Source organism: Scophthalmus maximus, chromosome 19 (assembly GCF_022379125.1).
Source record: "Scophthalmus maximus strain ysfricsl-2021 chromosome 19, ASM2237912v1, whole genome shotgun sequence".
NCBI lineage: Eukaryota > Metazoa > Chordata > Actinopteri > Pleuronectiformes > Scophthalmidae > Scophthalmus > Scophthalmus maximus.
In genome coordinates, this window is record NC_061533.1 from 6,112,949 (window position 1) to 6,129,479 (window position 16,531).

At 44.3% G+C, this 16,531-nt stretch overlaps 1 protein-coding gene across 1 annotated transcript in view; it reads left to right on the forward strand.

Annotated features, from left to right (window-relative positions):
• The window catches only part of aacs (acetoacetyl-CoA synthetase), a 31,696-nt gene extending 15,498 nt beyond the window's left edge, over positions 1 to 16,198 (forward strand). The window contains exons 11-18 of the mRNA XM_035640248.2: positions 5,915 to 5,979; positions 8,313 to 8,435; positions 12,096 to 12,209; positions 13,202 to 13,327; positions 13,531 to 13,600; positions 13,934 to 13,992; positions 14,159 to 14,361; positions 14,475 to 16,198. Coding sequence (XP_035496141.2) covers positions 5,915 to 5,979; positions 8,313 to 8,435; positions 12,096 to 12,209; positions 13,202 to 13,327; positions 13,531 to 13,600; positions 13,934 to 13,992; positions 14,159 to 14,361; positions 14,475 to 14,612 — 898 coding nt within the window. The 3' untranslated portion in view covers positions 14,613 to 16,198. The remainder of the gene's footprint in view (positions 1 to 5,914; positions 5,980 to 8,312; positions 8,436 to 12,095; positions 12,210 to 13,201; positions 13,328 to 13,530; positions 13,601 to 13,933; positions 13,993 to 14,158; positions 14,362 to 14,474) is intronic.
• Positions 16,199 to 16,531: the final 333 nt, after the last annotated feature.

Consider the following 16,531-nt stretch of genomic DNA (forward strand, 5'->3'; position numbering starts at 1 on the left):
GTTCTGTCTTTCTACTTGGCAAATCCATGTGTGATTAGCTAGTACGGCAAGGTGCAAGAACACCTGGGTTTTGAAAGGAATGGGAGCCGGGCACTCACACGATTGCTTTATTGCACGGTACACCCAAAAAGGATTCTAAATAACTACTTAACGTCCACATCACGCGGACTACGTGACATTTACAGTTTTAAAATCCCTTTACAGATATTTTTTTCTGAAAGATGACATTTTCACTAATGGGTAAAAAGGATGGCCAATTTTGCATGAAAACATTTTAATTGCTATAATGGATGATTGCAGATTTGCTAAAAGGAAAGCGGAAAAGATGGGGAGGGGGCTGTCTCGGCCTCAGTAGACTTGTGTTCATGTTTAGTTATCCAGTAGATGTGTGTGCTCCACAACAATCTGCTTGAGAGGGAGAGAATAGAGAAAATGAGAGTTCTTCATGTAAACCAAACACATATGGACTAAATGTTAAAGAATCCTGTGTGTTGGACAGAATAATAATAATAATAATAATATATATGATTTATAAAGCGCTTTTCATGGACCCAAAGCGCTGAATGGCGGATCACCACACTAGTTGATTCGGCAAGGACCCACTGCTGAAGCTGTCCAACTCAAAACAAGTTTAGTTTTATTTCCACAAAGAAGAATAACCAAATAAAAAAAAAAAAGAAGCACCAGAGCTTCAACCCCTCGAACGAGAATACCAGTCTCAAAAATGTTTTACGACAAGGCATTCCAGTAACATGGATGTCAATATCAATTGAATAAATATGTCTGTCTATAAAAATAAATATAGACAGAGACGATGAGCTTCATACGTTGTCTCACTTATGCCTCTTTATATTCAATGCACCCTAACCTCCTAACGCCCTTTCCCCACCTGTGCCATGCAGGAAAATGAGACTGAGGCCACAGCGGAGAGACAGATTCAGCAGTATTCCTTGGTGAAACCAGCAAAAGGTTACAGCATTTATAGTCGTGACAGGTTCCATGTATGTATGCGACATTAGAGGCTCCCCCCTCTATTTTCTCTGAGGATCTTCTTGTCTTCTTTTTCCATCTTTTGTCATTTACGTGTTGGGCCGATACGACAGAAAAGATTTCGTCCTGTTCTCATTGTAACATCCACTGAATGGAAACTCGTGTCTTTTGGCTAACTATAACTACAGATACCGTTGAGCAGATTGCATCTTGCCAGCTCAGCTACATTTTCGACACACGGACATCATGATTAGAAATGTCCTTGTTTATGACGTTATGAATTGGAGACAAATGTCCTCATGTTATCATTTTCAAGGTGTCTTTATTCCCAAACAAAAAAAATATCAACCATACTTAATTGAATTGCTAAATGCGTTTCAATTTACTGTATTAAAAAAAAGAATATTACCACAATTTATTTGAGACATGTTGACCTCTGCTATCTTTTTAAAAATAGGAAAGAGCTTCACAAAACTACACAAGAGAGAGAAAGATAAACCAAGTAGTCACTTTTCACACGTGGGAGATATCAAATTCTTGTCGGGGGTCTGAGTATCAGAATCATAGACTGTATATAAAAAGAAAAATGGATGTAGATTCCAGGTATGGAAAGTGAAACCAATGAGGAAGTGCCTAAAACCTGTATTCTCTCAAATGACCAGCAGAGGGCGACTGCACTGGCTGCAAAAAGAAGTCTGTTTCTATAGAAGTCTATGAGAAAATTACTCTTCTTATCACTTGATCTATAACGTCAGTTAACATTTTTTCCCGAGGATCTACTGGTCTCAATCCCTTGTTTCAAGTCTTCGTCAATGCAGCATGGTGTTCATTTCGTAAATCACGGTCCCATTTAGAGTAAAACAGACGATAAAGCATTGCATTGGGGCAACGGTGCAGGTCGCAGGTGTCAGGCCCAGCCCCCTCTCCTCCAAATGTGGTCATGGTTTAAAAGAAAAAAATATCAAGGTGGCACCGGCCAAAATGCTAAACCTGAGGCTTCAAATCAGCTGTTCACAAACCAAGTGGGTGAGCTCACGTTGGGCTGTCACTCGATCAGAATCCTGTTTGTGACGGGAAACAACAGGGTTATTATTTTTTTTGTTGAAACAATTGTACTTAAAGGCAGTCTATCATACTGGACATTTCCCTCTTGTATATACATGGTAATTATACCAAAGTACCCTCATACTGTAAGTGTGTTGATTTTATGAAGAAAACAAGTTGTCTAGTGCCTCATGCTTTTACTAATTGCAAAGCTGTAAAGAATTGCCCCCATCAAACAGTAGTTTCACACTGCGCCTGCTTGAGAACAAAAGCCATTACATATCTGAATGACGAGTATGCGAGGGAGTCGTTCATAAAACATGCTCCGGCGAGCGTGACTGTGGTCGCCACATCACAGCGTGCGCAGAGACGCATTAATGTAATAGCTGCTCGTACGAGTTCTCGTATCTGATTGTCTCCGAGTGTCCCTTATTGACTCTGTGGCTTCCAGTAACATGCCCTCTTTGAATCAGATATCGCAGCTTCTCCCTCCGCCCTCCATCCTAAACGCCCAATTAGCAGCCACACCTGGCCACCTGCCTCCTATCAGAGCAGAGTGACTGTTTCCATGGCAGCCGGCGGCAAACAAATACGGATGCGCGGACGGGGGGTCGGACATGATGGACGGAACGGGCGGGTGACCGCGCGAGTGGGCAGACGCCATATGGGGTGTTTTTGTCCACGCGTCTCTTATCTGCAGTATCAGGCGGCTTTCCGCGAATATAGATATAGATCATATCTAGCCAGCCGAATAAACACATCATCTACACACAGTATACAGGTGTGTACACGCAGTACAATCTTATGCACATTTTGAATCATTATATTTTGTCATATTATAGCTGTAATGAATAAAGTAATTGGATCTGTATTTTAAGATCAGAAGCCAACAGTAAATTAAATTTTAGAAATTGAAATAATTGACAGGGCAGTCATTTTATTAATTTAATATTTGTTATTTTGCATTACTTTTCTTTTTTGTTAATTCCTTAAAGCGAGAATTTTCTTTCTTTTCGTTTTGTATACAGCATGTTTTCTACTAAAGCAAAAAAATCTATCTAATATTGTAAGGACGCAAATAATCATGGAAATGAACACGTGCAATTAAGTGTTAAAATATAATATCTAATTTAAAATCATCAATACAAAAGAAAATTAAAGCAGCATTGCATTTTGTTGTATAGATATTCTCGCCAAACAGTTTGAACCCTCGTGGAATAAAAGTGTGGGACAAAATTATGTAAAAGCATGAATTTTTAAAAATTTGTCATTCGAAGATATTGCCGTACGTTGGTGGGTATAATGGTGGATTAGGCCGTTGTTTGTAATGGTGCAAATTAATATTCGCACAGGTTGTAAGGCTGACGTACCGTGATTTGTCTCGAACCTAATCCAAAAGTCATATTTAGGTTTCATTCATGTCCGGTTAATCTTCATTATACTTGAAAAATCAAGATTTAGATATTAAAAAGACATATTCTTTGACACTATAGATTAACATGAGATAACGAATGAAATGGTGAAGTGTGTGGCACCCAGATCCAGCAAGGACGAGAGGTGTACGCATGTACCATGTGTCATATTACTTCTTGGGACCTTTGCCCCTTTCACCTTCGTTCACCCTGCGATCGGCCCGTGTTAGCACGAATCAATTTGAACCTCTGAGAGCAAATCACATCTTTCACCGCCGACCAATTGCTGGTTATCGACCAATCAATCTTCAGACAATTGTTTTGTATCCCAGAGACAGACTCTTTATTTTGTATTTTTGAGTGACAGTCACGGTTACCATAGTGATAGGAGGCGATTTTATTGATTAAACGTCAACAGACATAACTTGAAAAGACGGGGGAAGACACAGACTGGGACAAACGCACACCCGTTCACAGAGGCAGACTTTAAAAAGGCCCCTTTGTCTTCAAATTAAAACTGCAGGGGGAACGCAGCAGTGACGTTCTGTCACTTCTCCCCTTCCACATGTTGTCCAACTGTTGTCAGCTGTCAGGGTGGCTTCCACTCACAGAAGAAAGCACCTTGCCAAAAAAATCATTTCATCTCAGGCTGGTCGCGTGTGCACACGTCCTGTCAATACACTCTCCCTTCAACTATTTTCCTTGTGAAACATTTACAAAGGAGACATTCTGGCCTCTCGTGCTGGACTGACCGTTATTATGTTTGACTCTTGTTTTTTCTTTGTGCGTTGTTTGTTCAGTTGAAAGTCAATTTCCAATCACTTTTTTCCTTATCTATCCATGTAGGGTTGACTGAGCACACAGGCGATGTTTCAGCGTCACGTTGCTTTCACATTTACGCAGTGGCAATCTCTCCTGGGAACTCCCCGGTCCGACCGGGATGCAGAGCAGCTCCACTGGAGCAGATGGGATTAAGGGCAAAGGCTCGATCGTCGGCAACTGTTGTCCTTTTTTTTTTTTTTCCTTCTTTTTATTTGCGCATTCGGCATTCGAAGAAATTCAAATTCTGCCTCGTCGCGCAAAGATTCAGGGCAACAAAATGGAGCGTTGCATCAGTTCCGTAGCGATTACTGGAGTCACGCTCGCATCAGCCCCTCCATTCATGCCTCACAATCAGTGCCTCATTCATCAACTGCTTTTGCCCCCAGCTGAGTAATAACATCCAGTCATATTCACGACGGTGTATTAGGCCTTTTGTAACCGGTATAGGCCAGATGCCATCGCATCTCCTATTACCCCCCCAGCCGTCGCCAAGTGTGATCGACTATTTCCGATCATTCCCGCGTGTTTTGCGGGGCCAGATTCTTCACTTGCACCTTTTGTTGCAAACATTAGAATAAAAGCTTCGGGAGAATCCCAAATGCCTGGTAGCTCACCTGGTAGAGCACAAGCCCCATATACTGAGGCAGGTGCGAGGTTCTTTGGTCCTTTGCTGCGTGTCTGTCCTGTCAAAAAAGGAACTGTAATGCTGTTAAATTTAAGAAGTCCAGACAGGTCTTATTAATTGAAAAAAAAAACATTTTTATCATACACGACTCCATTGCAGAGACAGAGCACATGTTTTAAAGTCATCGTGAAATTTTTTTTTTTTGCCGTGATGAATGATATGTTATGTAAAGCATATATGTGAGTAAGGCAGTTTTAACTTGTTATTCATGATTAATTTGAACATTTGATTGGTCACAGACGACTTTGTTCGTATTTGTCTTGGACGTGTGGGTTGTGTTCAAGAACTTCTGGTGTAAAACATGAACTGCTTTGACATCTTGGGGGGTGTCGGGGTCCCTATGCTGGGCTCGACATCGTGATGACTGCCCGCCGCCGCCGGGCGACGTGTAGAGGAAGAAGCATTTTGTTGCGCTCATGTTGCAAACAATAGTTCCGGATAGGGCTATAACACAATCCAAAACATAAAACACACACAATCTAAAACGTACACACTGGAAGGTGCAAGAGTTGTGTGAGTTTCCCACTTGAAAAAAGACCCTCCAACATCTCTCAAACATACTACACCGACACTATGGAGAATTTCCAGTGCAGATGACGGTCGGGCCCGTCCACCCATCTATCTCAATAACTCGAAAAATAACCGTCCAGATTGCCGTGAAATTTGGCCGCGATATTAATACCACCCCAGAGGATGATTCATTATGTTTGCTAATTTCGTCCTGTTGTGTATGTTTTCTGCTGTCACTGTGCAGAATGCAGTACATGTAGGTAGGAGGACTTTTGCGACGGCTGTCATTGTTGGCAACGCTGACGCAAATTTTCACCGCTGAAAATAATGGACAAAATCTTCCTGTTATGGTTAAGGGGGAAGAGATGTTTATTTTGAGGTTTGGAAAACAAAGATTCGCTCATTCTTTTTCTACTTTTTTCACTCTCTCTTATCTTTTTCTCCTCTCCAGCATCACTATCTTCGGCACCGGGGCCAAGTGGCTGTCGGTGCTGCAGGAGAAGAACCTGAAACCCGGTGAGTTGCGGTTTACGGACACACGCGCAGAAATCCAGAGACACACATGGACGCACACAAGTAACAAGCGGGGAAAACCGAGAGAGAGAGAGAGAGAGAGAGAGAGAGAGAGAGAGAGAGAGAGAGAAACGCAGTCGCGCACAAAAACACTCATCTTCGCGGCGAGGACCGATCGCGGAACGACGAGAGCAGATGGACGCGATAATGATTATTAAAGTGATGCTGTTTGGCTCTAAATGTCCTTTATGCCATTCACTGTGCGAATCAACAGTTTGCCCCCTGTGCTCTGCTGTTTGACACCGAATCGAAATGGATAAAAGTGCTGTTGGGATAATTCACATGAGTCACGGATAGGCCCATCTAATTGCTTTTAGTGTTGCGGCTCTCTGGGGGGGGAACCAGGTCCCCGCACGTAACCAGAGTCGTGCCCGTGCTTATTAGCCCTCGTGCTGTAACCTTCATACATGCCGTTGTGGTCTCCTGCTGTTTGTGTGACACAAAATGATTGCCGTTTTGCGCGGGCTCTTTTGTAAAGGTACACTCTGTGTTGTAGTTGAACAAAGCACTTGCGGTACTGTAACGTTTTTTTCAAATTGCCCCCGGTTCCTTAATTGTAGTTTGAATTCGATCCATCGCGCAGTCAAGCAATTATTTCCGTGGTATTTCAGCTTTTACACCTGGTCCACGCTAATGGCAGCGCACCTCTTTTAGCTGGGAAAATGACAAGGACGTACCAGATACATTAGTTACATTAGCGTGTCCCTTGGCCTTTTCTTTGCGTCGTCCTCTTCGTCCGCTCGTTTTAACTCTAATGGAATTGTCCTCCTCATCTTCATGTAAATCATCACTTACAGTTAATGCAAAGGGCTCGTCCTACTTATCCTTACCTTTTCTTAGCTTTTGCTCTTCTCTCTTTCCCCTTTCTCCTCCCCTCTCCTCTCCTCTCGTCTCCTCTCCCTCGTCTCCTCTCGTCTCGTCTCCTCTCGTCTCCTCTCCTCTCCTCTCCTCTCCTCTCCCTCGTCTCCTCTCGTCTCGTCTCCTCTCGTCTCGTCTCCTCTCGTCTCCTCCCCTCTCCTCTCCTCCCCTCCCCCCCTCTCCCCTTCTCCTCTCTAATGTTAAATTAGCACTTGTAACCAATGTTTATTGCATAAACAGTTGCTGTGTCTCAGCTCCCACTGCGCTGTTATAATCACCACAAATCTTTATTCATGTTGCCCCCCATGTGTGCGTCTGTCTGCGACGTAGATTAGCTTAACACATTTTCCCAGTTCGGTAGCTAAACAACAGGAAGGCATGACCCCCCCCCCTCCAAAAAAAGAAAAAGAAAACTTTGCTCTTTCCCTGTCTGTCTGTCTCTCTCTGCTGCAGCCCATCAGTCAGCCAACCACTTGATCCAGTTGGCACTGTGTGTGTGCGCGCATTTGGATGCTTATTAGAGAAAAGCATGGCACAGGGAGATCTGTCTAACTGTGCGTGCATGTGTGTGCGTGTGTGTGTGTGTGGGTGTGTGTTCAAGCATGCCTCCAGTGGGCTGGGGAGGGTAGGGGGAGCTTCTTGACTGGTTGCCCCAGCGGAGAGGCCCTTTTCCCCGGGCTGACATTTGGACCGGGGCACCTAGAGGCATTATGGGGGGGTTATCAAGAGTTCCCACTGTGTGTGTTTGTGTGTGTGTGTGTGTGTGTGTGTGGGTTGAGGGTTGGTTGCTGGAAGCTTATTAGTTTGCAGGGTGTTACTGGCTTGTGGTTTGGGCATGTGAGCACAGAGATCGAGGGGCAACAGCTAAATGTGTTTGTGTCTGTATGCCGTGTCACATCATGTTGGCAAAGGGCATCAACACAAATGTGGGGATGCATGGTGCCACAGCTGTTCATGTTGAACGTGTGTTTGTGTGTGTGTGTGTGTGTGTGTGTGTGTGTGTGTGTGCGTGTGTCTCAGTCAAAATGATTGCTTTTCGTCAGTGGATTACATTTGAAATTTTTCAAAACTGTAGCTACTATCATATGCGAGTTTCAGCACTAAAACTCGATGCCAAATTTATCTAATGAAATATATGTAAAAGCGTCTTAATGAATTGTCTTTACTGTTGTCTCAACAGACTCCACAGAAACCACACAAGAATGGTTTGCACGAATACAATCTTAATTCAGTTTTCTGATTTCCTCATTAAAAGCATAAAGTATCTGCTCAAATCTGGATGATATTAAACAGTGGTTTAAATTAACCAAATACAATGTTATGCAGTATTTAAAGTAAAGAGATGTACTGCCCCGGTGTTTTATTAATCTTTCCTTTAGTTCATTTGTATCTTCCTTTTTTTGCTCTTTCACCTCCAGCGGAAACACACAACCTCCAGTCCCTCCACACCATCCTGTCTACTGGCTCTCCTCTCAAACCTCAGAGCTACGACTACGTCTACCGCTGCATCAAGAGCAACGTGCTGCTGGGCTCCATCTCAGGTGACTGACTGACTGACTGTCCAACTATCTTAATGGCAGCAAACGTTGTTTGTGTTGACCGAACTCACACTGGCAAAGAAAAAAAATATGCGAAATACAGCGACAAAGCATCTGCGAAACAGACACAAAGGGGGCTGACGCACAGAAAGACTGTTCAGAAAAAATTAATTATATAGAAGTGTACATTTTCCTCACCACCCACGACACCGCCACGCACCCACATCCACACACACACACACACACACACACACACACACACACACACACACACACACACACACACACACACACATTGCACATGCAAACGCAGCTGCCCTCTCAGCCCATTGTACTGGTGACAGGGCCCTAGAATGCAAGCTGCCATTCTGTTCTCCCTGAAACATTTAACATTTAGACAGCCTGGGTGACTGACGTATTGCACAGACACACACACACACACACACACATGCAAAAACGCATGCACACACTCTCTGCTGTTTGGCAGCACCAGAACAAACAGTGAACGACAGCTGTAATGGGTATAGCATTTAGCTTCCAATGCACTCGTACACACACGCAAAGACACATTCTCACAGTGACATGCACAAAGAAAGACCAGCCGCTGGCGTCGAAGGGAACGTCTGCGGCAAGGAGGCAGAAGTCTGGCAAGATGATGAGGAGAAACGGTGGAGGGGCAACAGAACAGATTGCCCCGTTTCATTCTTGTTAGTATAAAATCCTGCAGTCAGGTGGTTGAGACTTCATTTTCTCACAGACTCCTATGGAAACGGACTTCTTTTTGCAGCCGGTTGAGTCGCCCTCTGCTGGTCATTACAGAGAATACAGGTTTCAGACACTTCCGCATTGGCTTCACTTTCCGGACCCGGTGACTTGCGTCCACTTTTATTTGCAGTCAACACAAGCAGAATTTAAACAAACCCTCGGGTATAGACAAACTCATTTGTAAGAGAAAACAGGTGACTCCTACGCAAACTAACGCTGCAGCAATATTTCAGTTATTACTTTGGTGAGCACAGTTTTAGCAGAGGCAATTTGAATAGTGGCCAAAACCTTGAAAGTTAAACTCAAGATTGCGGATGTGGATTTCACGTTTTGAGATTGGGTTCGTTGTGTGGATATCAGATGGTGTGTGCTCATGTTCGTGTGTGTGTGTGTGTGTGTGTGTGTGTGGGCAAGTAAGAGTGTGCGTTCTTCAGAACAGCATGTCCTGCCCCCGCCAGTTTCCTTCCTCTCACCAAGGGCACCAGCAGGTTGCCACCCTGTTGGCCACCAGCCGACTTAACCTTGACCCCCGAGGTCAACACTCTGTTCGTGTGTGTGTGTGTGTGTGTGTGTGTGTGTGTGTGTGTGTGTGTGTGTGAGTGCAGGTGTGTGCGTGCGTGCGTGCGCGCGTGTGTGTGTGTGTGTGTGTGTGTGTGTTCATGGGATTTATCACAGCATATGTGACTGACTGGTAGCCACAGTGACATATGTGACGGGCCCCTTTGCCGATTTTACCCAGTGTGTGTCTCTGTGTGAGCATGTCCACAGACTTGTGCTCGAGTGTGAACAATTTTAATTTGGTCTTTGGAAACTATCTTCTATTCTTTTTAGATTTTGTCTTTATCAGGACTTTAATTTGCACGCGCGTGTGTGTGTGTGTTTGTGTGTGTGTTTGTGTGTGTGTGTGTGTGTGTGTGTGTGTGTTTTATCCTGTCAGCAGGAACTTCAGACCCCCGTCGCTCCTCATCGGGGGATTTTAACACTTTCACTGCTTGACTCCCCCCGTTCTAATATACCTCCATCTGACTGCCCATATGTCATCCCTCTACTCTCTTCCTTCTCTTCTCCTCTCTTCTCTTCTACCTCATCATCTGTTTTTCATTCTTCATGACACTGTGTGGTTGTGTTGAAGTCTCTTTGTGACTTTCACAATGACCATTCTTTTTATAATTAATGATTGAACATAGGAGCGTATACATAGGTTAGCTGTATGCTTTTTTCGCCCGACATTTTCCTGAAATTGTCCTGAGGGCCTGTATCTGAGAATGCAAATGTCTGGAAATGTTGCTCCGGACGTTGTGCGGAACTTTTCCTGCCAGAACCCCCCTGGTATAACTTCCTGAGAACGTCCGAGTGAGCTTATACGAATACAGAACAAAAATGGCTGCTGATGGAAGCCATCTCGAAAAAAGCAACAGTGGGGATTTACTTCAAATACTGTATACGTGTGTGTGTGTGTGTGTGTGTGTGTGTGTGTGTGTGTGTGTGTGTGTGTGTGTGTGTGTGTGTGTGTGTGTGTGTGTGTGTGTGTGTGTGTGTGTGAGTGTGTGAGTGTGTGTGCGCTTGTGTGTGTGTGTGTGTGTGAGTGTGTGTGCGCTTGTGTGTGTGTGTGTGTTAGTGTGATAGTAAAATAATGGCGTGTCTCTCCACTATAGGTGTGTGTGCTTAATCAGAAGACAAAAGTTTCCTACTTCCTCCCGGGAGCCAATTAAAGCTCATGAACAGCCTGGCAGAGAGAGTGAGAGAAACGGAGAGAGGGGATGGGTGGAAAGAACAGAAAGAGAGGAGGAAGGAGCAGTGGAAGGGCAGAGAGCAGTTGAAAGGAAGCGAACAAGAAGGATGGATGAGAGTCTGTGATACAGAGCGGGAGCGAAACGGGGAGATAGAGACGGAACAATGGGAGGCGAGATGAATCGGGCGCGTCAGAAATAGTAAATGATTGGAAGGTAGAGAGAGACAAATGTATATCGTGGCAGAGGAAGTGTGTGTGTGTGTGTGTGTGTGTGTGTGTGTGTGTGTGTGTGTGTGTGTGTGTGTGTGTGTGTGTGTGTGTGTGTGTGTGTGTGAGTTTAGGAATCTGCTGCAACAGAGTAGAGCTCCTACATGTAGGTCAAAGGAGGCGGAGCAGGGAGTTAACATCTCTTTGTCGCCCAAATACCAGATTGATTCCGACACCAAGTGGAGTAACTTCTCCTGGTGCACATTCACTGATGTGTTGCCGTGTGTTACCTGACTGCAGGTACACTACGCTCCAGGTGTTGTCACTTGAATATCTAAGGGAAGGAAGTTTTTTGGCTGTAATAAACTCAAAGCTGCGGTGAACTTTTTTGTTTTTTTATTATCAATCTCTGATGTGATATCAACGCTGAAACAATAAGTCTATTATTTGACTGCTTGGATGCCGACTGTTTTCTTTTAGCTCCCCGTCAGTCCTCCTGATCCGCCCTACGATTACACCAGCACGATCAAATGTCAACGTGAAGAGGCAATATCGCGCTGAAACAAAAGATTCCAAACATTAGCGCATTAGTAAAAAAATTTTTTTTGAATAAAAAGCATTTTTATAAACGACCAAAATAGCGCAGGACTCCGAAAAGTAAGTGGCTGCCCAGTGGCGAGAAGAAAACCATGAACTAATGGAAGCTGGAGTTGTTTCCCGGAGCTGCTGAGCTGGGTGGCAATTGTCTGAGGGTTTGTCACTGCAAGGAACCCATTTCACATTACGTCTCTATTGAAACTCACCGCCAGCATAGCATGTGTCGCTTACTAAGACGTGGTTCGATATAAGCAAAAGAGCCTGTGTTATGTTCTCTCTCTCTCTCTCTCTCTCTTTATGAAACGATAACTGGAAGTAACTCTCCCCCTCTGTGTTTCTCTCACCTCTCTCCTCTGTCCAAGGCGGCACCGACATCGTGTCGTGCTTCATGGGCCAGAACCCGACGGTGCCGGTGTACCGGGGCGAGATCCAGACGAGGAACCTGGGCATGGCCGTGGAAGCCTGGGGCTTTGACCGTAAGCGTGTGCCGACTGCTCGGAGAGCGTTACACTGCGTTGGGTTTTGCACTCTGCCCATCTAACCGAAGCGCTCCAGCTGCCGAGGGTGCGGCGATCGCGCGGAGGCTTTAAAATGCAGCTCGGGGATGGAGCGCGAATATGTCGGTGGGGCCAAATGAAATCACAGCGAACCCTTGAGAGCGAACGTTCCATCTGCTGCGGGAGCTGCCCGGTGGCCACCCAGAGCAGGGCCGCGGTTACACTCGGTTGCTCCCGCGTGGGGGATGTTACCTGTGCGCGTTGGCAGGAGTTTAAAAGGCAGCGGTTGCGGAAAACACACTGCCCGAGTAATTGGTGAACTTTTCCTGGATGAACACAGGAATACACTTCAGGGAAACGCTATTTATTCATTTAATTTTTTCCTTCACAGTCCAAACAACAACAAAAAAAGTGATTTTTTAAATCTTTCTTTATCTTGCTGGGAGTCTTCAAAGCCCTCTGTTTTCTCATTGATTGTAGTCCCTCGTTCCCCAGCTCCCGATGCCCGCTGCAGGGCTGCACTGGCAGCGTGTCCCACCGCCTCAAAGGCAGAGGGGGGATTGAGGGAAAATTTAAACGGCAGTTTTGTAGGAAGAGCTTGGGATTATTTGAGTCGGGTCTCTTAAGCCCGTAACACCGTCCCGAGGGAGGAGGGCGAGGGGCTTTGTGAAACCTCACACCAAAGTGGTGCGAGGGGTTCGTCCCAGTGTGGGATACGTCACCGGTTTGTTTTTTTAGTTTTTTTATCTGAGAATGATTTATACTGTATCTGTGTAGGTGTGTGTTCCATTTGTATCCAGGTGTGTGTGTGTGTGTGTGTGTGAGACAAAGTGCATCTGAAAACTCTAACTTTTGTTTTGCTTGTGTGTGCGTGTGTGTGTGTGTGTGTGTGTGTGTGTGTGTGTGTGTGTGTGTGTGTGTGTGTGTGTGTGAGTGTGTCTGTGTGTGTGTGTGTGTGTGTGTGTGTACAGGTAAGCCCCTATGGGGAGACAGTGGGGAGCTTGTCTGCTTGAAGCCGATCCCCTGTCAGCCAACACACTTCTGGAACGACGAGAATGGGAGCAAATACCACAAAGCGTACTTTTCCACATACCCTGGTAGGTACACACACATCATATGTTGATACAATCAAATATGACTTATACATGTAAACAAAGAAATCAGAAAAAAGAATAATATATATATATATATATATATCTTTCCAGAATTTCCCAGCTTGGGATGAATAAAGTATTTATCTATCTATCTATCTTGATAAAAAAGATGTTGTATTAAACTTAATAACGCTCTTTCTCTCAAGGTGTATGGGCTCATGGAGACTACTGTAAAATCAACCCAAAGACAGGAGGCGTCGTCATGCTGGGCAGAAGGTCGGCTCCTTCACTGAAATAAAACTGATTTTATGGATTATTTAATGAGAGTGCTCTGCAAAAGAACAGGTTAAAGTATGATTTATGCAGATTGTAGAGATTGAAGTGAAAAAAATGATTGGTTCTTTGATGGCAAAGGGAGATAAACTAAACAGAAATATACAAAAAAAACTAAATACACAAACGCATACAGTACTTTTCATTTTGTATATGTGTAATAAGAGAGAGAACGACCAACCAGCTCACAGAAACTGAAACCGTTTCTTTATGCTGTTAGATCCCAACGACAGACGCAAGACTTTTGATAATCTTGAACTTGTGTTTCCTCCGCAGTGACGGTACGCTGAATCCCAACGGGGTCCGGTTCGGCAGCTCGGAGATCTACAACATTGGTGAGCGTTGAACATCACGGGTGGAGCAGGATGTTGGCGCAAGCAAAGGATTACACTGTTAATGTTCATGTCCCGTCATCCACTTCTTAAATTTTGTCCATTTGTCATCGCCTCTCCCCGTGTTTCCCTCCTCGCCCTCTACTCCTTTCCTCTTCCCTCTCTGCAGTGGAAGCTTTCGAGGAAGTGTCGGACAGCCTTTGCGTCCCTCAGTACAGCTCGGACGGAGAGGAGCGAGTCATTTTGTTCTTAAAGATGGCGCCCGGTAGGCCCTACTGTCCGGAGCTGGCGGCGAAGATCAAAGGGGCCATTAGAAAAGCTCTGTCGGCCCGACACGTCCCCGCGCTGCTGCTGGAGACCAAAGACATTCCCGTAAGAGAAACAAGAGCAATCCTGCCAATCAGACATGAGCTTTGACGTCGGCCCGCGACTGTGAACGTCACTTCTTTGAGTGACGGCCCCTTTTTCTTCATCCCTCTCCGCAGTACACCATCAGTGGTAAGAAGGTGGAGGTGGCCGTGAAGCAGGTGCTCGCCGGCCGGGAGGTGGCGCAGAGAGGAGCCTTCTCCAATCCGGATTCGCTGGACCTTTACAAGAACATCCCCCAACTGCAAAACTATTAAGAGAGAGAGGTGGAGAGAGAGAGAGAGAGAGAGAGAGAGAGAGAGAGAGAGAGAGAGAGAGAGAGAGAGACAGAGACACCGACGACGAAGAACCACCCGACCAGAATCCAGCGTAGTTTTTCAATGATCTTCATCCGAAACGTACAGGTACAGGGAGAAAATGTTTGTCAAAATTGCCAGAATAAGAATAATTTCTTCATCAGCATTACAAATCTATGTTCTCAGCCAGACGAGAGACTTTAAAGAACGCGAGGTCCACCGCTCCATCGGCTCGCTCGCGATCTAGCTCCATAGTCTGTTGTGGTAGGTAAACGTTGAAGTGGATTCGAAACGTTGTGCTTCGCAGCCGCCCGACAATGGAGTAGTGAGATTTAGCGTTGCGTCGTGATCGGCCAGTGAAGAGCCGCCGGGCTTGTCCGTGCGTCACCTGCTTCGACCCCGGTGTCGGTTCTTCGCGCCGGGTCGCAGACGTCTCCCTCCGGTACGCAGGCAAACACACATTAACGCCTGGGATCACCATGTCGTCGTTATGTGGCGTGTGTGTGTGTGTGTGTGTGTGTGTGTGTGTGTGTGTGTGTGTGTGTGTGTGTGTGTGTGTGTGTTTCTTTATTGAATGTATATATAAATATGAATATTTTCTTTTTGGGACTGTGAAACATTAGGATAATTGCATTCAAAGTTAGTGACCTAAAACTGTTTAACCAAAAGTTCTTCGCCAGCTTGACTCTAACACGTGACGAGATGTAGTTTGATGTAAAAACGATCCCTGAGGATTCCAGACTAAACAAAAGGTACTGAACATGTGTCCCGACTGCTAATGTAAAAAAAAAATGAGAAAAAAAACCTATCGACCTCTTTGTGTATCACTCACTCAATCCTAACCCGTCATCTGACTGTGCGATGTTGAGTCCATTTCATTCCGCCCAAGACGTCGAGGCATGAAGGCCTCATTTATGAAAAAATATATTTTAACAAACAAAGTCAGTCCAGATCAAAGCAAAATGTTCACGCCGCCACACAAAAAGCCTGTATTTATTAGTTCCATATCGATGTTCCGTGGTTTGTCATAACTCGAGTGAAACAGCGGCACAGTAAAGCCTGTTCCTCGCTTTGTAAAAAAAAAAAGAAAAAGTGTGGTGGGGGAGACGGAGTGAATTATTTATTCAGCTATTTCCTCTCGCTGTTTTACAAAAGCCCAAAGGCTAATTAATGCTCTTAAAGATGAACTGCGGTGGGTTTTGGTCACACGGCGCGCGACAGAGCAACAAAATCGACTAAACCCCTGATTTTAATTTCCTGTCGGGAGGAAAATAATAACTTGGCCAGGATGTGAATTGTGGAGAAAAATCGCAGATATAAATGTCTGAGAAGTCTTTGTATAGAAGTAGCATTTTCTCGTGGTGTTTGTTTTTATTTTTTTTATTAATGACTTATAATTCAGTCTCTGTACCCCGGTACGAGTCATTTTTTTTAAAGCATGTTTAAAGGGTATGAATGTAAACAAATCAACTGGAAAACTCTGTGCAGTTCATCTTTAATGTCATACTCACTGTTTAGGTGAAATAAATCAATTCCTCTTTACGATACCCTGTGAAGTTTTTGACCATTAGTGGTGCGGTGAAGCAATCTGTACCCATCCCTTTTATATGTTTATATATATATGTATATATATATATATATGTATATATATATATATATATATATATATATATATATATATATATATATATATATATATATATATATATATATATATATAGTTTTTGACCATTAGTGGTGCGGTGAAGCAATCTGTACCCATCCCTTTTATATGTTTATATATATATGTATATATATATATATATATATATATATATATGTATATATATATATATATATATATATATATATATATATATATATATATGTATATCTTGTGC